Source organism: Budorcas taxicolor, chromosome 3 (genome assembly GCF_023091745.1).
Source record: "Budorcas taxicolor isolate Tak-1 chromosome 3, Takin1.1, whole genome shotgun sequence".
In the NCBI taxonomy this organism is placed as follows: Eukaryota; Metazoa; Chordata; class Mammalia; order Artiodactyla; family Bovidae; genus Budorcas; species Budorcas taxicolor.
The window spans coordinates 68,778,848-68,802,438 of NC_068912.1; the positions used below are offsets into that span (position 1 = coordinate 68,778,848).

Genomic DNA, 23,591 nt, shown 5'->3' on the forward strand with positions numbered 1-23,591 from the left:
CTTCAGCTATAACACCAATCTACTGTGTGCATATCTACCCGGACAATTACACATCTGATGATGCAAGTATGTGGAACCAAAACAAACAAGAAGCTCATGCTTCATGCTTCAACACTAGTAATAAAGTCCTTTGACCCAGTCTTTTGTCTTCTGACAGCAAACATGATACTATGGGAAACTAAACTGCTAGTCTGCATGTAAGTTGAAAATCTTAGGTGCTTCAAAGTCCTTGGCAATGAGAATTTGTTCCTCATCTAATCACTGCATTTAGATCATTTCAGTAGATACTGGCAGACAGTATCCATTCTCACTGTATATCTGCAATCTGGGCACTATCAAAATTTTGACAGTTCATAAGAAAAGGGTATTATTTCAGTTTTATAGTAAGATAAAACAATTGTTTAAATTTCTTAAGAACAGAATAGAAATAGCAAAGTAACAATACAATGAGATCACTCGCTTTTCCTCTCCTTTTACTTTTATTCCTTTAAGTGCATCACAGGGTTGAATTATAGAAATGCTTATTTATTATACATAAACACATGGACTACCAGATGTTCAAGCTGGTTTTAGAAAAGGCAGAGGAACCAGAGATCAAATTGCCAACATTGGCTGGATCATCGAAAAAGCAAGACAGTTCCAGAAAAACATCTATTTCTGCTTTATTGACTATGCCAAAGCCTTTGACTGTATGGATCACAATAAACTATGGAAAATTCTTCAAGAGATGAGAATACTGGACCCCCTGACCTGCCTCTTGAGAAACCTGTATGCAGGTCAGGAAGCAATAGAACTGGAAATGAAACAACAGACTGGTTCCAAATAGGAAAACTCTATTAGCCTTTGCCCTGCTTCATTCCATACTTCAAGGCCAAATTTGCCTGTTACTCCAGGTGTTCCTTGACTTCCTACTTTTGCATTCCAGTCCCATATAATGAAAAGGACATCTTTTTTGGATGCTAGTTCTAAAAGGTCTTGTAGGTCTTCACAAAACAGTTCAACTTCAGCTTCTTCAGCATTACTGGTTGGGGCACAGGCTTGGATTACTGTGATATTGAATGGTTTCCCTTGGAAATGAACAGAGATCATTCTATCGTGTTTGAGATTGCATCCAAGTACTGCATTTCGGACTCTTTCGCTGACCACGATGGCTACTCCATTTCTTCTAAGAGATTCTTGCCCACAGTAGTAGATATAATGGTCATCTGAATTAAATTCACCCACCCATTCCAGTCCATTTTAGTTCACTGATTCCTAGAGTGTTGACGTTCACTCTTGCCATCTCCTGTTTGACCACTTCCAACTTGCCTTGATTCATGGACCTAACATTTCAGGTTCCTATGCAATATTGCTCTTTACAGCATCGGACCTTGCTTCTATCACCAGTCACATCCACAACTGGGTATTGTTTTTGCTCTGGCTCCATCCCTTCATTCTTTCTGGAGTTATTTCTCCACTTATCTCCAGTAGCACATTGGGCACCTACCGACCTGGGGAGTTCCTCTTTCAGTATCCTATCATTTTGCCTTTTCATACTGTTCACGGGGTTCTTAAGACAAGAATACCGAAGTGGTTTGCCATTCCCTTCTCCAGTGGACCACATTCTGTGAGACCTCTCCACCATGACCTGCCTGTCTTGGGTGGCCCCACATGGCATGGCTTAGTTTCATTGAGTTAGACAAGGCTGTGGTCCATGTGATCAGATTGGCTAGTTTTCTGATTATGGTTTCAGTGTGTCTGCCCTCTGATGCTCTCTCGCAACACCTACTACTGTCTTACTTGGGTTTCTCTTACCTTGGACGTAGGGTATCTCTTCACGGCTGGTGATGGATAGGGAGGCCTGGCGTGCTGTGATTCATGGGGTCACAAAGAGTTGGACACAACTAGGCAACTGAACTGAACTGAAATAGGAAAAGGAGTATGTCAAGGCTGTATATTGTCACCCTGCTTATTTAACTTATATGCAGAGTACATTATGAGAAACGCTGGGCTGGATGAAGCACAAGCTGGAATCAAGATTGCCAGGAGAAATATCAATCACCTCAGATATGCAGATGACACCACCCTTATGGCAGAAAGTGAAGAAGAACTAAAGAGCATCTTGATAAAAGTGAAAGAGGAGAGTGAAAAAGTTGGCTTAAAGCTCAACATTCAGAAAACGAAGATCATGGCAACCGGTCTCATCACTTCATGGCAAATACATGGGGAAACAGTGGAAACAGTGGCTGACTTTTATTTTTTGGGGCTCCAAAATCACTGCAGATGGTGATTGCAGCCATGAAATTAAAAGACACTTACTCCTTGGAAGGAAAGTGTTAAAAAGCAGAGACATTATTTTGTCAACAAGTCCATCTATTCAAGGCTATGGTTTTTCCAGTAGTCATGTATGGATGTGAGAGTTGGACTGTGAAGAAAGCTGAGCGCTAAAGAATTATTTTGAACTGTGGTGTTGGAGAAGACTCTTGAGAGAGTCCCTTGGACTGCAAGCAGATCCAACCAGTCCATTCTGAAGGAGATCGGTCCTGGTTGTTCATTGGAAGCAGTGATGTTGAAGCTGAAACTCCAAAACTTTGGCCACCTGATGCGAAGAGTGACTCATTTGAAAAGACCCTGATGCTGGGAAAGACTGAGGGCAGGTGGAGAAGGGGATGACAGAGGATGAGATAGTTGGATAGCATCACCAACTCAATGGACATGAGTTTGGGTAAACTCCAGGTGACAGACAGGGAGGCCTGTTGTGCTGCAGTTCATGGGGTCGCAGAGTAAGACATGACTGAGTGACTGAACTGAACTGAAACTACATTTAATTATGATTGTACATATTTTAAGCTCATAAATAAATATACAGGAAGTTCAACACACAATATATTCACATTTGAAAATTTTACCAGTAGCATATAAGACAGTTAATTTTTTTGGTTGAAAATACATATTAATATGAAGTAAAAAAATAATCACATTTTTTTTTCTTTTTTGGCCAGGTCATGCAGCTTGCAGAATTTTAGTTCCTTAACCAGGGATCTAATCTGAGAGCCTGGCATTCAGAGGGTTGAGCACCAACCATTGGACCACAAGAGAATTCCCTGAAATGTCTTTCTACTGGAATTATTATTTCTATATTTCTCAACATGGGTGATAGAATCACCACCTAGAATCATATTTGACTCTTCCTTTCTGTATTAATTTGCTAGGGCTGCCATAACAAAGTACACGAACTAGATAGCTTAAAACAACAGCAATTTATTATCTCCTAGTTCTGGAGCCAGAAGTCCATACTGAGGTGTTAGTAAAACCACACTCCTCTGAGTCCTGAGGGGAATCCTCCCTTGTCGATTCCTAATTGCTGTTGGCTTCCCCGCAATCTTCAGGATTCCTTGGCTTGTAGATGTATCACTGCAATCCCCTATCTTCACATGGTGTGCTCCGTGTCTCCGTCTTCACATAGTAATCTTATAAGGACCAGTCATGTAGGGGCCCACCCTTCTCCAGTATGATCTCATCTTAACAAACTACATTTGAGATGATCCTATTTCCAAATAAAGTCATATTCTGAGTTGCAGGGGTTAGGATTTAATGCTTCTTTTTCAAACAGACACTTCACCCAATAACACCTTTCCCTCACTAAAAAATCAGATAAGTCATGAATCATTAATCTGGTTAATCAGCACAAAATCTCCTTAATATCTTTCAAATCAATGTTATCTCTACTCCACCATCTCCATTCTCCTCCTTTACACGCACACACACACACACACCTGTTCTCACTCCATTCTCACTGTTCTGTCTCCTTTACACACCCCCCATTTTCACTCCATTCTGTCACACACACCTGTTCTCACTCCATTCTGTCACACACACAACACACCTGTTCTCACTCCATTCTCACTGTTTCTACTCTCAATCAATTCTCTTCTGCACTATTTAAAAGTTTCTTAAACTATCTCATCTGTTTGGTTTCAACCACACATCTCCAAACCATTTACGCTATCACCCAGATGATCTTTCAAAAGAAAAATCTAATCATGTTATTCCTCTACTACCACCATCCTCTTCTACTCTCCAGCAAACTCTTTTGTCATCTAAAGGAGAAACTACATAAAGCACCTTCTTCAACCTTTTGCCACTCTCATATACACTCTATCCCCCAGATAAACCAAACTGCTTCTGGTGTCACATCTTTTTGCTTTTACACATGGTGATCCTTAACTAAAGTGCTCTCTGTTCCTGAGCACTTGACCTATTTTACTACCCTTAAACTCCCTGGAGCCACAAATTGCAAACATTTTTTGGTGCTATTAACCTTCTTATTTTCCTCTACTATTGTATTTATCACATGGTATTCCAACCCTTCTATGTGTGCTTTTTTTCTCTTAACTACACCTAAAGTCTACCTCAAGGTCAGACATCTTTTGTGCACCTAGCACACAGCATGTTGTCTGTTCCATAGTAAATATTTTTGAACTAGATTTTTCAGTATTTTTTTTCTTTTTACAGTAAGACTTACTCTGAAACTTTCGCTTCAAGGGAAACATTTACTGTATTACCAAGAGAGGTTAAACTAAAAAGCAGGTAAAAAATAATTTTGGAAAAAAGAGTTTTAAAAATCACTGCTTGTGAAAGAATGATCAGAATAACTTTAAAATAGCTTAAATGCATTACTCATTACACATCTATTAGAATGGCGAATATTTTTTTTAAAACTGACAAGTGCTAAAGAACATGTAGGACAATTGAACCTCTCATACATGGCTGACAAGAACGCAAAATGGTATAAACCCTCTCGGAAAGAGTTTAGCAGCTTCTCTTGAAGTTTAATATATACTTATAATATGACAGAGCCAGTCCACTAAATTAGTGATAGTGAAGTCACTCAGTCGTGTCCAACTCTTTGTGACCCCATGGACTGTAGCCTATTAGGCTTCTCTGTCCATGGGATTCTCCAGGCAAGAATACTGGAGTGGGTTACCATTTCCTTCTCCAGGGGATCTTCAGTAAATTTTAATAAGTGAACCTGTTTCTGTTTTGTAAACAAGTGATTTACAATAAAAATAAATATTTGATTTTCAAAAATACACACACACACACACAAATCTCTATCCAAATGTTCATAACAGCTTTATTTGTAATTGTCAAAAACAAAATGCCTAAATATCCTTCAGTGAGTGAGTGAATAAACCATGGTACATATTCAATACAAACAATGGAATACCAGCTAGCAATGGATAAATTCTAAAGTACATGATGCTCAGTAAAAGAAGCCAGTCTCCAAAGGTCACATGCTACCTGATTGATAAAAACAAAATTATAGGGAGGAAATCCTTAACCATTCCCAGTGAAGACAGAGGTCAGGGAAGAATTTGGCCACAAAGGGCTAGTACTGAGGGAATCATCTGGTAGTGACTGAACTGTTCTGCATCTTGATTGTGGCAGTGGTAGTGGTTCCACAAATCCATAAATGTGCCAAAATTCATTAAATTATAGACTTAAAAATTTAACTTTACTGGATGTAAATTTTAAAATAAACAAATATATATATTACTTCCCAGGCATGAAGGTTAGCTGCCTTTTTCCTCTACTCTCATGTACCTTAGCCCTCAACTTGAGATAGATTAATTCATGTGAGGAGAAAGGTGGAGCAGACAAAAAGAATGGCTTTGAGGTAGATTATCAAGGAGTTTGTTACAACATTTTGAATATTTATCTTAAAAGACTGGATTATGAGATAATGATCTATAATTCTAGAGACAGACAAAGGCGAAGAGGTACTAAAGAGGAGAGCAAATAGACCTGAAAATTACAGAATGGATCGTCTCCCTACCTTTCACCTCTGTCCTATAGCACCATGACTTAATAATTCTATCTTCATCTGACTTGCTTTCTCATGTGCTTCTGCTACACACAAAATGATTGAAGAAAAAGCAATTTAATTTTAAGAAGATGTAAATCCATTTTTATTTCAGTACTTCAAATCTAAAATAAAAGGGATTAATCAGTTGGCTACAGTTCTCGCATCAAAAGCTCTAAATGATGAACAATTTCTTAAAAGTCTGGTGGAATTTAATTTGGCATTAAATGTAAAGGGAAGCTAATAACATCTGAGGAAATGATATCTAGAATATTTAGTAGTTTGCACTTGTCTCTGCTGCCTTTTCTTCCACAGCCCTGCTACCCTTCTGACTTTTTTATTGCTTCCTCCTTTTCTTCCCTGCCCTCCTACACAGTGTATGATGCCCTTTAGCTCCTCAATGCCTCCTAGAAACTTGCCACAAGTCTAAATTATCTACCTGCTTTTACGAATGACCACACAAAATAGAATTCATCTCAAAGGCTGTGAATTAAAATGTGGCTAATAGTCAAGTTCAAATACTGTGGAGCTCTATTTATAAAACATGATTATAGGAAATATAAGTAGTCTAATAGGACATTTAACATACATCTAATGTAACTAGTAACACTAATTTACAGTAATTTTTTTTTTAAAAAAAGAATGTGTCATTCAGATTATAACTTTTCAGTATACCTGGCTACTAATATGTACTTAGAATACTAAGAGTTTAATAAACTCAAAATTATGACATTTTGTAAAATAAAATATGCATATATTAACAAAAATACTTTAAAATTATTTAATAATTTCCCCATGTTAGGCCTTTGGGTTGAGATTATGTGACTAAGTCTTTTACTGAGATGGAACTGCAGAAATAAGGTGTTTGAGAAGCTCTTTGCAGTTATTGAACAACTGACAGTCTTCCATTTTCTTTTGTCCATTTATAGAATACACTTTGGGTAAACTCTAAAAGGTGGTGTGAGCCACATGCCTGTGCAAAAACAATTCTACATAATGTTTCCTTGTGAATCAACAATTAAGGCAAACATATCAATATTATCTTTCTGCTGCCTTGGTTACTCACCTAAAAAAGATGGTCAAAAATGAAAATTTGGAAAAGAAAAGGGGTTGGCAAGTAGAAAATGGAACACCTGGCTATTAGGTAATTACTCCTTCCAGAAACACTCTCTGCACTACAAAATACCTATTTGATGAATTTCAACCTTTAGAACTATACTGAATGCCAAAATGAATACTTTAAAACTCTCAATTGTATTCTAACAAACTTCAGATGTATCCACTGTTGGAATTTGATGGCACTAATTAAGAAATTATTGACTCATAATAAGAACGTAAAAGAAATATTGGTTCCAAATAAGAGTGTAAAAGAAAACCTCACCTAAGTTTCCAGGCCCACAAAGAAAGATTGCTTTTAGCTAAACTATATAAGATACCATGTGAAACCATAACTTGTAACATGAAGTTTCATAAATGAGAAAAGTGTCACATTAGATTTTTTCTTACATAAAAATCAGTTCTTTAAATAGTTCTCATTTCTTTCTTAAGTTATATAACAAACATTTTCTTATACAGAATATATAGATGATAATGCTGATGTTAATACAATGTAATTTTCAATTAAAATATAAAATTTAGCAAATATTTTATTTTGCTCACAGGAAAAATGAATTCTAGGTTCCTCATATTAATATATTATTTCATTAGTATAAAATGTGAATTGTTACTATTCTTCAGTCTTTCCTGAATCTTGAAAATCTGCTTCATACTTCTTTTTGAGATTACTTAAATATGTTCGTAAACTGTCTGGATCCAATTGAGAGTTTCGAGCAGTTTGAACAAGTCTAGTAGCTAGATGGTACACAGCTCTCTGTCTTTCCATCTCAGGTGTACTCCTTTGGTTTTGCTGTTATTGAAAAATATATAGATAAAAATTAAAATATGATTCTTATTTTGGCAATATTCTATCTCCTTTCATAGAAATAAGAATTCAATGGTTAACCAATTTTTTTGGATAAGTCAGTCCCATCCAACTAGAGAATAATATACCAGAAAAAATAAATATTATTTTGGAGAATAAAATTTCTCATGAGTACTTACTACTTTATGACAGATCCTAATCCTTGAAAACCATTTTTCAATGAAAAAAATCTGCGAAATGTTTCAAGTTTCTCAATACAACACCAAAACGTAATAGAAAATCCACCAGAATTATGTCCTACAAACACTTTATCATTGAAAAGTTATGGGAAAATAACATGCTGCTCATTACTATGCAGTGTTCATAATTTTAAATGTCACTCAGAGAACTGCTCTGCTATCTCCTACTTTAATTTCCCAGCAGATAAACTGGTGGATAGAACGGGTCATCAGTAAAATGTCCCTCAAGAGAGTTCAAAAATAGAAATTGCTAGAGTCTAAAAGAAAATATTGCTTCAGGGATAAATTACATTTTTAAAATAAGCAACACAAATAGCTAGTTAAAATTATGCCTTAATTCTTAACAAATTATACTTAAGGATACCCAAGAAATAATGCTTAAAATAGGACTCTTCTAATACTTTGGAGGACCTTTGGATATTCAGTTCTTGAATACCTCCCTTCAGGGTTGGGAGTACGACTAGAAAATTCTTCATTCACTTTTTTGCCTGAGCTAGATCGAGGAATAAAGTATTTTTTCAATCTTATCTTTTTATGTAAGACTTAGTTTCCATTCTCTAAGGGAATGGAATACAATCCTTTCAACTCCTTCTCAATAGCCAGGAATTCTCTCTCTTACTGTCACTATAGAAAAACTGCATACAACTCCATGAAATAGAACATTGATTCATCCATCTATTTGATATACTGATTGATCAACTATCCATTTATCATTTAAACAACAATTATAGCTATTATTATCTATTTTCAAGACCCCATAAATTGTATTTATGACTACAGGGGATACAAAAATGTCATCCTGACATGACAATGGAACTCAAAAAGCTCAGTCTTACAGTGAAACATACACATTTACAAGCAATTGATTAATCATGAAAAGTTCCATAAGGGAGATACAAAAATGTTCATAGGAAAGAAAGTTCACTTCCATCTTGGGTCAAGAAGGGCTTCAATAGGATGGAGTATGGGTAGACATTCCTTTCTCTAGGGGATCTTTCCAACCCAGAGATCGAATCCAGGTCTCCTACATTGCAGGCAGCTTTTTACTGTCTGGGCCACCAGGGAAGCCCCATTTAAAATGAATCTTGATGGACAGAAGAGCCTAGAAGGAAAGATATTCCAGATGGAGAAAACAGAGAGAGCAAACACGTTAGAAAATGTGGTACACAATCAGGTCAAAATGATGAAATGACAAGTAACTCAATGTGGCAGAAATGTAGAAAAGGAAGGGAACCTACTGCATAGTCCTAATGACATGTACTTAAGAAGAAGAATTCATAGACTCTTAAGCATCCATGAGAGATACGAAAATGAAGAGAAGAAAAGGTTTTTCAAAAGATGAGAAATTTAATTTTGGACCTACTGAAGAGAAAATATAAGTTAAGGTTTTAAGAAATATGGAGAAAAATATACAGTTTGAATCAAAAATAAATGAAAATGGAGGCTGAGGAAAGGATGAGAATCACCAAGAGTATAGAATTCTAAACAAAGAAATGGTAAAATCTTAGGAATTCTTAGAAAGCACCAGTGAAGAAGGGAAAGAAGCAATCACCAAAGAGGTAGAAGAATGGGAATTACTCAGTAAAATATTCAGCTAAAGAGAAGTTATATTAATTTGCAGTGGATAAAATTAGCCTGTCTTGAATACATTTTGAGCAGCATCAGGAAATCTAAAAACTGGAAGACTACTGGAGAGGTTGCCCGTAATTGGAATTTGGCAAGAGGAATTCTAAAGAACTAGGTAATAAGAGGCTCTTCAGAACTGGACCACTGCCAAAATCACTGGTGAAAAACTGCAATGGAATAACTAAATAGGCAAGTAAAGTCATAAAAGCAGTTAAGGTCAAAAGACTGATGGATGTAAAAAAAAAAAAAAAAAAAAAACAAAACTGAAGGCAGGTTAAGAAAGAGTAAAAGATAAAAGAAAGGTTAATACTGAAGAAAATTTACACTGCACCTAGTTTAGTTTACTGAACAGGATGGATTCTTAAAACAATATAAAACACCCAATGCAAAAAAAAAAAGATTTTAAATTTTCAGTTACCAGATGTAAATTCAGTGTTGGGTCTACTGCTTCCTAGCAAATCACTTAATCTCTGTGAACCTCAGCTATAAAAACGTAAGTAAAAATGAAAACTTTATTATTTATCTTTAATTAAACCTAACTACTTCATGAAGAGTTAGGCTTATATATGATAATGGATACAAGAGCTTTGAAAACTATTTTAAAAGATGTGAAACGTTGTGCATAGTGTTTCTTTCTCTTTTTTTTTTTTGGCTGTTCCAAATCTTAATTGCAGCATATGGAATCTTTACTGTGGCCTACTGGGATCTAGTTCCCTGACTAGGGATCAAGCCCAGGCTCCTACATCGGGAGCGTGGAGCCTTAACCATTGGACCACCAGAGGAGTACCATGATTTTTATTTTTAATGCTTATTTAAGGAGATTTCTTTTCTTATCATAAAGTCAGTGTAGCAGTAAGTACCAGATGAACTGAACTGTTTAACTTTTGTCTCCTATTTTATTAGTAGATTTTCTAGGGATAGTTATAATACATCAAACCAAAAAAGTTTTGAGAAGTAAAAAGGATTTTGTTTATTTAGGAAATAGGTTTTTGTTTTAAATGTTTTAATTATTGCTTATTATATATTTAGATCGAAGACCATAATAAACATGTACACTAAAAGTATTTTCTTAATTTGAAAAATAATTCTTATTGCTAAACTTTCCTTACCAAAATCTGTCTGGTAATTCGAGTTGTGATGTCTTTGGCATCCAAGACAATTGACGGTGGGAGTGATGATACCTCTGCAGCTTTTAATCCTAAAATTATAAACAGTGGGACTTCAATATTATTACTTGTAGTATTGCTATGTTTGTGTTAATCAGTATTAATCTTTTCTTCACAGATTTAAACTTCCTTTCTTAGGTATTTATGAACTACTTCTTAAAATTACGTTCTTCCAAGTTCTGGGTGACAACTTGCCAATTATTAGATTTAATTACTTGCTAAGACATGTAAGACAAATTAGAATATCAATTACTTCTCAAGATACCTCTGAGACAGAAAATATGAAAGGGAAAGGAAAAAGGTAATTAGAAAATCAGATAATAGTAATAACGCTGAAATTCCAGCTACAAATTCAGTTGGTTTATAAGTCGAAGGCCATAATGGGTTTTGCAGGATAGAAGAAAGTGTAGTCACAGATAAGCTTACAGCTAAGTATTCATATATTTAGTAGATTAATGAGAGAGGGATTTCTCAGAAGTCATAACGATAGGTGACTACTCCATGGAAATTCAAATACCAGTAATATTCTCATGCTCTTAGATTTTTATTGTATCAGTGTCTCACAGATTTTTTATTTTATGCTAATAGTTTATTGCTTTAGAGGCAATAGAAGCAACATCAACACTTATTTAGAAGTTACTAACTGCTAGGCACTGTGCTAGACAGTTCATATTTGATCATTCATTTAATCCTCACAAATCCACACATATCACCATTTAATAGATGAGGCTGAGGCTTATAAAGATTAAACATCTGATACGAAGTAAGTTATACATTCGATTTTCCCATTTCAAATAGCAAAACAAAGATGATTTTTTTACTCTCACAAAGAACAGTCATAGCTAAAATAATTTTGGGAAAATTATTTGTAAAAGTCCAGTTTGTAGGTCATCTGCATGGCGGCTCTATAGTGGGGTTAACGGCAACTTTCTCCAAGAGGACTTATGCCGTATGCCATGCCTCCCAGGTCTGCTCTAGCCAGAGCCCTTGTCCCTGTGGCAGATCACTGCTGTCCTATTCTTCCGCAGGAGACACTCAAACACTCAAAAAGCAGGTCTGGCACAGTTTCTTGTGGAGGTTGCTGCTCCTTTCCCTGGGTTCTGGTGCGTACAAGGTTTGTTCACTCCCTCCGAGTCTCTCTGGCGAGTCTGAGATTTGATTTTAAAACATGATTGTGTCCCTCCTATCATCTTGTTGGAGCTTCTACTTTGCCCTTGGACACAGGACATGTTTTTTTGGTAGGATCCAACATTCTCCTACAGATGGTTGTTCAGCAGCTAGTTGCAATTTTGGTGTTCTCGCAGGAAAAGATGAGTGCACTTTCCACGACACTGTCTTCAGTTCAGCTCAGTTCAGTCGCTCAGTCATGTCCAACTCTTTGTGACCCCATGAACTGTAGCACACCAGGCCTCCCTGTCCATCACAAACTCCTGGAGCCTACCCAAACCCATGTCCACTGAGTCGGTGATGCCATCCAACCATCTCATCCTCTGTTGTCCCCTTCTCCTCCTGCCCTCAATCTTTCCCAGCATAAGGATCTTTTCAAATAAGTCAGCTCTTCACATCAGGTGGCCAAAGTATTAGAGTTTCAGCTTCAACATCAGTCCTTCCAATGAACAACCAGGACTGATCTCCTTTAGGATGGACTGGTTGGATCTCCTTGCAGTCCAAGGGACTCTCAAGAGTCTTCTTCAATGCCACAGTTCAAAAGCACCAGTTTTTTGGTGCTCAGCTTTCTTTATAGTCCAACTCTCACATCCTTATATGACTACTGGAAAAACTATAGCCTTGCCTAGATGGACCTTTGTTGACCAAGTAATGTCTCTGCCTTTTAATATGCCGTCTAGGTTGGCCATAACTTTCCTTCCAAGGAGTAAGTGTCTTCCAATTTTGTGGCTGCAATCACCATCTGCAGTGATTTGGAGCCCAAAAAATAAAGTGAGCCACTGTTTCTACTGTTTCCTCATCTATTTGCCATGAAGTGATGGGACCGATGCCATGATCTTTGTTTTCTGAATGTTGAGCTTTAAACCAACTTTTTCCCTCTCCTCTTTCACTTTCATCAACAGGCTCTTTAGTTCTAGACTTCTGCCATAAGGGTGGTGTCATCTGCATATCTGAGGTTACTGATATTTCTCCTGGCAATCTTGATTCCAGCTTGTGCTTCATCCAGCCCAGCATTTCTCATGATGTATTCTGTCACTATCTTAGATTTAGATTATACCAAAGAAGTTCTTGTACTGTTGTAGTTCTAGGGCCCACAACAGATTTCCCAACCTGGGAACCTGGCAAAGGGCCTGAGAACCCGGAGGGGATTTGACTTTGAAGGGATTTGATAACAAAACTTCAAAGGACTGGGGAAAGAGATTCTTCGAGGGCACAACAAAACCTTGTGTGCACCAGTACCTAGAAGACAGGAGCAGTGACCCTGCAAGAGGCTGAACCAGACTTGCCTGTAAGTGTCCAGAAGTCTCCAATGGAGGCATGGGTCGACAGTGGCCTGCCAAGGGTCAGGGGCACTGACCCACAACAGTCCTAGGAGCTGCACTGTAGTGGGGTAAGTCTTTGAGTTATTGATTCAGTTGAGCTATTTCAAATCTTGAAAGATGATGCTGTGAAAGTGCTGCACTCAATATGCCAGCAAATTTGGAAAACTCAGCAGTGGCCACAGGACTGGAAAAGGTCAGTTTTCATTCCAATCCCAAAGTAAGGCAATGCCAAAGAATGCTCAAACTACCTCACAATTGCACTCATCTCACATGCTAATAAAGTAATGCTCAAAATTCTCCAGGCCAGGCTTCAGCAATACGTGAAACACAAACTTCCAGATGTTTAAGCTGGTTTTAGAAAAGGCAGAGGAACCAGAGATCAAATTGCCAACATCCGCTGGATCATGGAAAAAGCAAGAGAGTTCCAGAAAAACATCTATTTCTGCTTTATTGACTATGCCAAAGCCTTTGACTCTGTGGGTCACAATAAACTGTGGAAAATTTTTCAAGAGATGGGAATACCAGACCACCTGACCTGCCTCTTGAGAAACCTATATGCAGGTCAGGAAGCAACAGTTAGAACTGGACATGGAGCAACAGACTGGTTCCTAATAGGAAAAGGAGTACATCACGGCTGTATACTGTCACCCTGCTTATTTAACTTTTATGCAGAGTACATCATGAGAAACGCTGGACTGGAAGAAGTACAAGCTGGAATCAAGATTGCCAGGAGAAATACCAATAACCTCAGATATGCAGATGACACCACCCTTATGGCAGAAAGTGAAGAGGAACTAAAAAGCCTGTTGATGAAAGTGAAAGAGGAGAGGGGAAAAGTTGGCTTAAAGCTCAACATTCAGAAAACGAAGATCATGGCATCCGGTCCCATCACTTCATGGGAAATAGATGGGGAAACAGTGGAAACAGTGTCAGACTTTATTTTTTGGGGCTCCAAAATCACTGCAGATGGTGACTGCAGCCATGAAATTAAAAGATGCTTACTCCTTGGAAGAAAAGTTATGACCAACCTAGATAGCATATTCAAAAGCAGGGACATTATTTTGCCGACTAAGGTCCGTCTAGTCAAGGCTATGGTTTTTCCAGTGGTCATGTATGGATGTGAGAGTTGGACTATGAAGAAGGCTGAGCACCGAAGAATTGATGCTTTTGAACTGTGGTGTTGGAGAAGACTCTTGAGAGTCCCTTGGACTGCAACGAGATCCAACCAGTCCATTCTGAAGGAGATCAGCCCTGGGATTTCCTTGGAAGGAATGATGCTAAAGCTGAAACTCCAGTACTTTGGCCACCTCATGTGAAGAGTTGACTCATTGGAAAAGACTCTGATGCTGGGAGGGATTGCAGGCCGGAGGAGAAGGTGACGATAGAGGATGAGATGGCTGGATGGCATCACTGACTTGATGAACGTAAATCTGAGTGAACTCCGGGAGTTGGTGATGGACAGGAAGGACTGGCGTGCTGTGATTCATGGGGTCGCAAAGAGTCGGACACAACTGAGTGACTGAACTGAACTGAAGTCCTTTGAAGGAGGTCACCATTACTCCTGCAATAGTTTGGCCTGAGGCCAAACTACAGGGAGGGACCACAACCACACCACATCAGCAGAAAATTGGATTAAAGATGTACTGAGGATGATCCCACCCATCAGAGCAAGACCTAGTTTTCCACACAGGGAGTCCCTCCCATCAGGAAGTTTCCACAAACCTCTTATCCTCATCCATAAGAGAGCAGACAGAATGAAAACCACAATCACAGGAAACTAACCAAACTGGTCACATGGATCACAGACTTGTCTAACTCAATGAAACTATGAGCCATGCCATGTAGAACCACTCAAGACAGACGGGTCATGCTGGGGAGTTCTGATAAAATGCCGTCCACTGGAGAACGGAACAGCAAACCATCTAAGCATTCTTGCCTTGAAACCTCATGAACAGTATGAAAAGGCAAATATATGACACTGAAAGATGAACTCTCCAGGTTAGTAGGGCCCAATATGGTACTGGAGAAGAGTGAGAAATAGCTCCAGAAGGAATAAAGAGGCTGAGCCAAAACAGAAAAAACACCCAGTTGTGGGTGTGTCTAGTGGTGAAAGTAAGTCTAATGCTGTAAAGAACAATATTGCTTAGGAATCTGGAATGTTGGGTCTGTGTTTCCAGGTAAATTGGAAGTGGTCAAACAGAAGCTGGCAAGAGTGAACATCAACATTTTAGGAATCAGTGAACTAAAATGAACTGGAATGAGTGAATTTAATTCAGATGACCATTACATCTACTACTGTGGTGAAGAATCCCTTAGAAGAAATAGAGTAGCCCTCATAGTCAACAAGAGTCCAAAACGCAGTACTAGGGTGCAATCTTAAAAATGACAGAATGATCTCTTCATTTCCAAGGCAAACCATTCAATATCACAGTAATCCAAGTCTTTGCCCCAACCACTAATGCCAAAGAAGCTGAAGTTAAGTAGTTCTATGAAGCCCTACAAGACCTTCTAGAACTAACACCCAAAAAAGATGTCCTTTTCATTACAGGGGACTAGAATGCAAAAGTATGAAGTCAAGAGATACCTGGGTAACAGGCAAGTTTGGCTTTGGAGTAGATAATGAAGCAGGGCAAAGGCTAACAGAGTTTTGCTGAGACAAAGCACTGGTCATAGCAAACACCCTCTTCCAACAAAACAAGAGATGACTCTACACATGAAAATCAGATGGTCAATACCAAAATCAGACTGATTATATTCTTTGTCGCTGAAGATGGAGAAGCTCCATACAGTTAGCAAAAACAAGACCGGGAGCTGACTGTGGCTCAGATCATGAATTCTTTATTGCAAAATTACTAGGCCATTCGAATATGACCTAAATCAAATCCCTTAAAATCATACAGTGGAAGTGACAAACAGATTCAAGGGATTAGATCTGATAGACAGAGTGCCTGAAGAACATTATACTGGAGGCGGTGATCAAAACCATTCCTAAGAAAAAGAAATGCTAAAAGGCAAAATGGTTGTCTGAGGATGTCTTACAAATAGCTGAGAAAAAAAGAATTGAAACGCAAAGGAGGAAAGGAAAGATATACCCATCTGAATGCAGAGTTCCAAGAATAGCAAGGAGAGATAAGAAAGTCTTCCTCAGTGATCAAGGCAAAGAAATAGAGGAAAACAACAGAATGGCAAAGACTAGAGATCTCTTTAAGAAAATGAGAGATACCAAGGGTGCATTTTGTGCAAAGATAGGCGCAATAAAGGACAGAAATGGTATGGACCTAACAGAAGCAGACGATATTAAGAAGAGGTGGCAAAAATACATAAAAATTACACAAAAAAGAACTTAATGACCCAGATAACCACAATGGTGTGATCACTCACCTAGAGGAAGCATGTTGGGGTGCGAAGCCAAGTGGGCCTTAGGAAGCATCACTATGAACAATGCTAGTGGAAGTGATGGAATTCCAGCTGAGCTATTTCAAATCCTAAAAGATGACGATTTGAAAGTGCTGCACTCAATATGCCAGCAAATTTGGAAAACTCAGCAGTGGCCACAGGACTGGAAAAGGTCAGTTTTCCTTCCAATTCCAAAGAAGGGCAGTGCCAAAGAATGTTCAAACTACAACACAATTGCATTCATCTCACATGCTAGCAAAGTAATGCTCAAAATTCTCCAAGGTTTCAACAGTACATAAACCAAGAACTTCCAGATGTTCAAGTTGGATTTAGAAAAGGCAGAGGAACCAAAGACCAAATTGCCAACATCCACTGGATCATAGAAAAAGCAAGCGAATTCCACAAAAACATCCACTTCTGCTTCACTGACCCAGCTAAAGTCTTTGTGTGGATCACAACAAACGGTGGAAAATTCTGAAAGATATGAGAATACCAGACCACCTTACATGCCTCCTGAGAAATGTGCATGCAGATCAAGAAGCAACAGCCAGAACCAGACATGGAACAATGGACTGGTTCCAAATTGGGGAAGGAGTACATCAAGGCTGTATATTGTCTCCCTGCTTATTTAACTTATATGCAGAGTAAATCATGTGAAATGCTGGGCTGGATGAAGCACAAGCTGGAATCAAGATTGCCAGAAGAAATAGCAATAACCTCAGATATGCAGATGACACACCCTAGTGGAATAATACTAAGAGGAACTAAAGATCCTCATGACGAAGGAGAAAGAGGAGAGTGAAAAGCTGGCTTAAAACTCAACATTCAGGAAACGAAGATCATGGCATCTGGTCCCATCACTTCTTGGCAAATAGATGGGGAAATAATGGGAACAGTGAGAGACTTTATTTCCTTGGGCTCCAAAATGACTGCAGATGGGGACAGAAACCATGAAATTAAAATACACTTGCTCCTTGGAAGAAAAGCTATGACAAACCTAGACAGCATGTTAAAAAGCAGAAACATTATTTTGCCAACAAAGGTCTGTATAGTCAAAGCTATGGTTTTCCAGTAGTCATGTATGGATGTGAGAGTTGGAGCATAACGAAGGCTGAGCACCGAAGAATTAATATTTTTGAACTGTGGCGTTGGAAGACTCCTGATAGTCCCCTGGACTGCAAGGATATCAAACCGGTCAATCCTAAATAAAATCCATCTTGAATATTCTTTGGAAGGACTAATGCTGAAGCTGAAGCTCCAATACTTTGGCCATCTGATGAGAAGAGCCAGCTCACTAGAAAAGACCCTGATGCTGGGCAAGACTGAAGGCAGGAGGAGAAGGGGATGATAGTGGACGAGATGGTTGGATGGCATCACCAACTCAGTGGACATGAGTTTGAGCAAGCTCCAGGAGATGGTGAAGGACAGGGAAGCCAGGTGTGCTGCAGTCCATAGGTCATGAAGAGTCAGACATGACTGAGCAACTGAACAACAAGGTAAAAGTCAATTGAAAATTCCCTGAATCTGTCAACTTTACATGTATCATAATGATTTAGATAGAAAATATCTAACCAATTTTATGAACACACATAATTTGGTAACACATTCCATTTTAAGACTTAAGATTTAATTACCAAGTTCTCCAAATTTGAAGAAAACAGAGGAAGGACCTTGTTACTAAAAGAGTATCTAAGAAATATATAATTTCCAATTCAGTATATAACTTTCAAGTATAACTAAATTACATTTTCCTAAGTGTAGAAACATACTTCTGGGGCTCCCATGTATTATAATTCTACATAGTTACTGTTAATATGTTTTTGAAACAAGCTTAATACATAAAAATGTGAATTTGACATAAAAAATACAGTCTTAGAGCAGAGACGCATTCAAAAGAACGAAAGATAAAACTGCTTAGACTGATAGTCAAATAAACAGGAAAGAAAGTTTATATTTTAAGAATATATGGTATTTCAGCATAAACACACATTTATATACACACACATATATATAGTATATATATATAAAATTTCTATATGCATACCATAATTTTTTTCTTCTGTAAGTCCCTTAGAAAGTTTGTAGGTATACAAGATTGCTTCTTTATTTCTTGAAGTGTTCTTTACATGTTGAACTTCAAAATGCATGTTTTCTACGTTAGGATATAGACCATCTATTTGGCACAGTTCCAGGAAATGTGTAGCAAACAGTGTAAATGCCTAGAACATATAATAAATATCAATATTTTTAAATGCACTAGAAAATTTTACCTATTTAAACATAAAATTTATTTTAACTTATTAAGTAGCTTCACAGAAATGTAATGAAACTGGTAAACTTTGAGGCTAACATGGTCAACTCATCTTAAAATGTTTTGAAATTTTATATTCAATGAGGGAAACATTTATTATGTTTACACAAACACATGTATGTTACATTATGGAAAAGAGAACAAATGCAAAAATCCTAAAAGAAAGAATCTGAAGATACTGAAAGGATGAAGTTTACCAGAAATATAACTATTAACTGAGGTAATCATTTATTAGAGAAGTTACCCACAAACAAAATCATAACATTTCCCTCATTTTAAAAAATTTTTACTTTAAAAGTAGATTCCTCCCATATAAGTAGTTTAGGGAAAGTGAAATCAGTGGATTATCTTAGGTATTTGAAACTGCATAGGTTTTTACTTTTATATTTGCATTAAGTTAGGGTTAGGTACTTATATGGGGGAAAAGAAGGTTGAGAACACTGCTTAGTACAATGATTCTTCAAGTTTAGTAATCCCCTGGGGAGCTTGTTAAAGATGCAAATTATTGATGCTTATCCTCCTCACATTCCCAATCAGTAACTGTAATTTAGAGCCCCAGGAAATTGCAGTTTCCCTAAGCACTTTAGGTGATTTTGATGGAGATGGTTCAAGTGACTTAAGACCAGCACAGTGGCTTCCTGTCCTGTGTTCAGAGTTACTGAAGCAGATATGACTAATTATGTCAGTGAGAAATGAAATATATGATTAGTGGAAAAATTAAATAGTAAAACATTAGAAAGAAAATATTTCACTGGCAAATGACTATCAGTTATGGAAAGAGTTAGCAAGGGGAGGAATGGTTTTGTATATGACAGAAAAATATGTAATAAATCTCAATTATTAAACAAATCAAAGGGGGTATAAAACAAGCAAAATTTGTAAAGCAACAAGAAAATTTTTTCTTAGAAATTTATTTTTGGCTGTGCTGGGTCTTCACTGCTGCCTGTGGGCTTTCTCTAGTTATGGTGAGTGGGGGCTACTCTCTAGTTGCTGTGCATAGGCTTCTCATCGCAGTGGCTGCTCTTGTTTTGGAGTACGGGCTCTAGTGTGCATACGCTCAGGAGGTGCAGTGCATGGGCTTAGTCATCTTGCAGCATGGGGCTACTCTCTAGTTGCTGTGCATAGGCTTCTCATCGCAGTGGCTGCTCTTGTTTCGGAGTACGGGCTCTAGTGTGCATATGCTCAGGAGGTGCAGTGCATGGGCTTAGTCATCTTGCAGCATGTGGAATCTCCCCAGACCAGGGATCGAACCCATGCTCCCTGCACTGGCAGTCAGATTCTTAAACACTAGAAAACCAGGCTAGTCCCAAGAAAATATCCCAGTAAACTATTTAGAAGCTAGAGACGATGTTCATAATAACTATTATGTCCTCAAATTGTATGCCCCCATAGTCAGTTGCTCAATCGTGTCCAACTCTTTGTGACCCCAGGGACTGTAGCCCTCCAGGCTCCTCTGTTCATGGAATTTTCCAAGCAACAATACTGGTGTGGGTTGCCCTTTCCTACTCCAGAGGATCTTCCTGACCCAGGGATCAAACCCACATCTCTTCTGTCTCTTGCATTGGCAGGTGGATTCTTTACCACTGTGCCACCTGGGAGGCCCATACTATTAATCAGATACACACAAATTAAAGAAATTGTGAGGTATCATCATATATACTAAAATATCTTTTTTTAGTAAGACAGTAAATTTGGTTCCCTCATCATTGCTGATAACATTATAAACTGCAACAGCCCTTTGGAAAGTAGCATTGTGGGCTGTTTAATCAGACCCTCTGGCTTTATTACCTTGACTTTGCTGCCTACTCTAAAGAATACACAGAAGAACTGTACAAAAAAAGATCTTCATGACCAAGATAATCACGATGGTGTGATCACTCACCTAGAGCCAGATATCCTGGAACGTGAAATCAAGTGGTCCTTAGAAAGCACCACTACGAACAAAACTAGTGGAGGTGATGGAATTCCAGTTGAGCTATTTCAAATCCTGAAAGAAGATGATGTGAAAGTGCTGCACTCAATATGCCAGCAAATTTGGAAAACTCAGCAGTGGCCACAGGACTGGAAAAGGTCAGTTTTCATTCCAGTCCCAAAGAAAGGCAATGCCAAAGAATGCTCAAACTACCGCACAACTGCACTCATCTCACACGCTAGTAATGCTCAAAGTTCTCCAAGCCAGGATTCAGCAATACGTGAACCACAAACATCCAGATGTTCAAGATGGTTTTAGCAAAGGCAGAGGAACCAGAGATCAAATTGCCAACATCCGCTGGATCATGGAAAAAGCAAGAGAGTTCCAGAAAAACATCTATTTCTGCTTTATTGACTATGCCAAAGCCTTTGACTCTGTGGATCACAATAAACTGTGGAAAATTCTGAAAGAGATGGGAATACCAGACCACCTGACCTGCTTCCTGAGAAACCTATATGCAGGTCAGGAAGCAACAGTTAGAACTGGACATGGAACAACAGACTGGTTCCAAATAGGAAAAGGAGTACGTCAAGGTTGTATATTGTCACCCTGCTTATTTAACTTATATGCAGAGTACATCATGAGAAACGCTGGGCTGGAAGAAGCATAAGCTGGAATCAAGATTGCCAGGAGAAATATCAATCACCTCAGATATGCAGATGACACCACCCTTATGGCAGAAAGTGAAGAGGAACTAAAAAGCCTCTTGATGAAAGTGAAAGAGGAGAGGGAAAAAGTTGGCTTAAAGCTCAACATTCAGAAAACTAACATCATGGCATCTGGTCCCACCATTTCATGGGAAATAGATGGGGAAACAGTGGAAACAGTGGCTGACTTTCTGTTTGGGGGCTCCAAAATCACTGCAGATGGTGATTGCAGCCATGAAATTAAAAGACACTTACTCCTTGGAAGGAAAGTTATGACCAACCTAGATAGCATATTGAAAAGCAGAGATATTACTTTGCCAACAAAGGTCCGTCTAGTCAAGGCTATGGTTTTTCCAGTGGTCATGTATGGATGTGAGAATTGGACTGTGAAGAAAGCTGAGCGCTGAAGAATTCATGCTTTTGAACTGTGGTGTTGGAGAAGACTCCTTTGGACTGCAGAGATCCAACCAGTCCATCCTAAAGGAGATCATTCCTGGGTGTTCATTGGAGGGACTGATGCTGAAGCTGAAACTCCAATACTTTGGCCACCTCATGCGAAGAGTTGACTTATTTGAAAAGATCTTGATGCTGGGAAAGATTGAAGGTGGGAGAAGAAGGGGACGACAGAGGATGAGATGGCTGGATGGCATCACCGACTCGATGGACATGAGTTTGAGTGAACTCCAGGAGTTTGTGATGGACAGTGAGGCCTGGAGTGCTGTGATTCATGGAGTCGCAAAGAGTTGGACACGACTGAGTGACTGAACTGAACTGATATAATTTTAAAGACTATACAATTTAAATAGAGAGGAATACCTTTAAGCTCAGCAGATGTTCACAAACAGCATAACAAATGCCAATGCCTTCTTCTGTATTAGTACCTCTGCCAAGTTCATCAATTAATATGAGTGACTTGTCATTAGCATTATGTAGAATATATGCTATCTGAAAATATAATTCCTAAATTATTCACTGCAACCAAATAGCTGTCACTATTATACCAAAAAATGAAGAAAAATCCAGTTCCTTTATTAGTTCATTTGAAATATATTTTGACAGAGAAAACTCGCTGTGCAGAAACTAACACATTGCTTTTCTTTCTAAAAATTTCATTACTAATAATTCCAATAGAATAGCTGATATGTATATAAACTGACACATGCATAGAGTAAATAACCATTATCTAAAACATTGATGAATCAGATACAGTGAAATAAAGCAATGAATTAAATGTTTAAATAAAGCACAAAGATGGTCATTTTCTTGTTTAAGAGAAAATTGCTCAGTCATGTCTGACACTGCGACCCCATGGACTATACAGCTCATGGAATTCTCCAGGCCAGAATACTGGAGTGAGTAGCCTTTCTCTTCTCAAGAGGATCTTCCCAACCCAGAGACAGAATCCAGGTTTCCCGCATTGCAGGCATATTCTCTACCAGCTGAGCTATAGGGAAGTCCAAGAGTGCTGGAATGGTAGCCTATCCCTTCTCCAGCGGATCTTCCTGACGCAGGAATCCAACCGGGGTTTCCTACACTACAGGCAGATTCTTTACCAACTGAGCTATGATGAATCAATTGCCCTCATAAACATTCTAAACTATCTCTCAGTTAACATTTCTGTAGCCAGTAAAAATGAAAAGAAATGTTTAGAAAAAAGCATCCAAGTCCATTGATTTCTGAGTAAAATAAATTTAAATCATGCCTGATACAGACTTATGTTATGACACAACTGTTAACCATCATGGCCATTTTACCTTTCCATGGAACTAAGCTTCTTGAGAGCTAGGACCATTTAAAAATATGCCTCAAGCACCTAGTCTATTGCTATATTCCCCCATCATTATTCAATACATACTAAATAATTATATAAATATCACATACAGTGAGTAAATGATACCTTTATTCCCTGTCTATCTAAAGAAAATTAGTCAACTGTACAATGATCCAATAACCTATACCATACTAAAGATAGGCCAAAA

The 23,591-nt window shown here is 38.2% G+C and overlaps 1 protein-coding gene across 1 annotated transcript in view; it reads right to left on the reverse strand.

Moving 5' to 3' along the window:
* Positions 1-7,571: 7,571 nt before the first annotated feature.
* MSH4 (mutS homolog 4) overlaps positions 7,572-23,591 on the reverse strand; it is an 83,041-nt gene continuing 67,021 nt past the window's right edge. The window contains exons 17-20 of the mRNA XM_052638118.1: positions 22,429-22,557; positions 18,727-18,901; positions 10,741-10,829; positions 7,572-7,751 (exon numbers count right to left, since the gene is read on the reverse strand). Coding sequence (XP_052494078.1) covers positions 7,572-7,751; positions 10,741-10,829; positions 18,727-18,901; positions 22,429-22,557 — 573 coding nt within the window. The remainder of the gene's footprint in view (positions 7,752-10,740; positions 10,830-18,726; positions 18,902-22,428; positions 22,558-23,591) is intronic.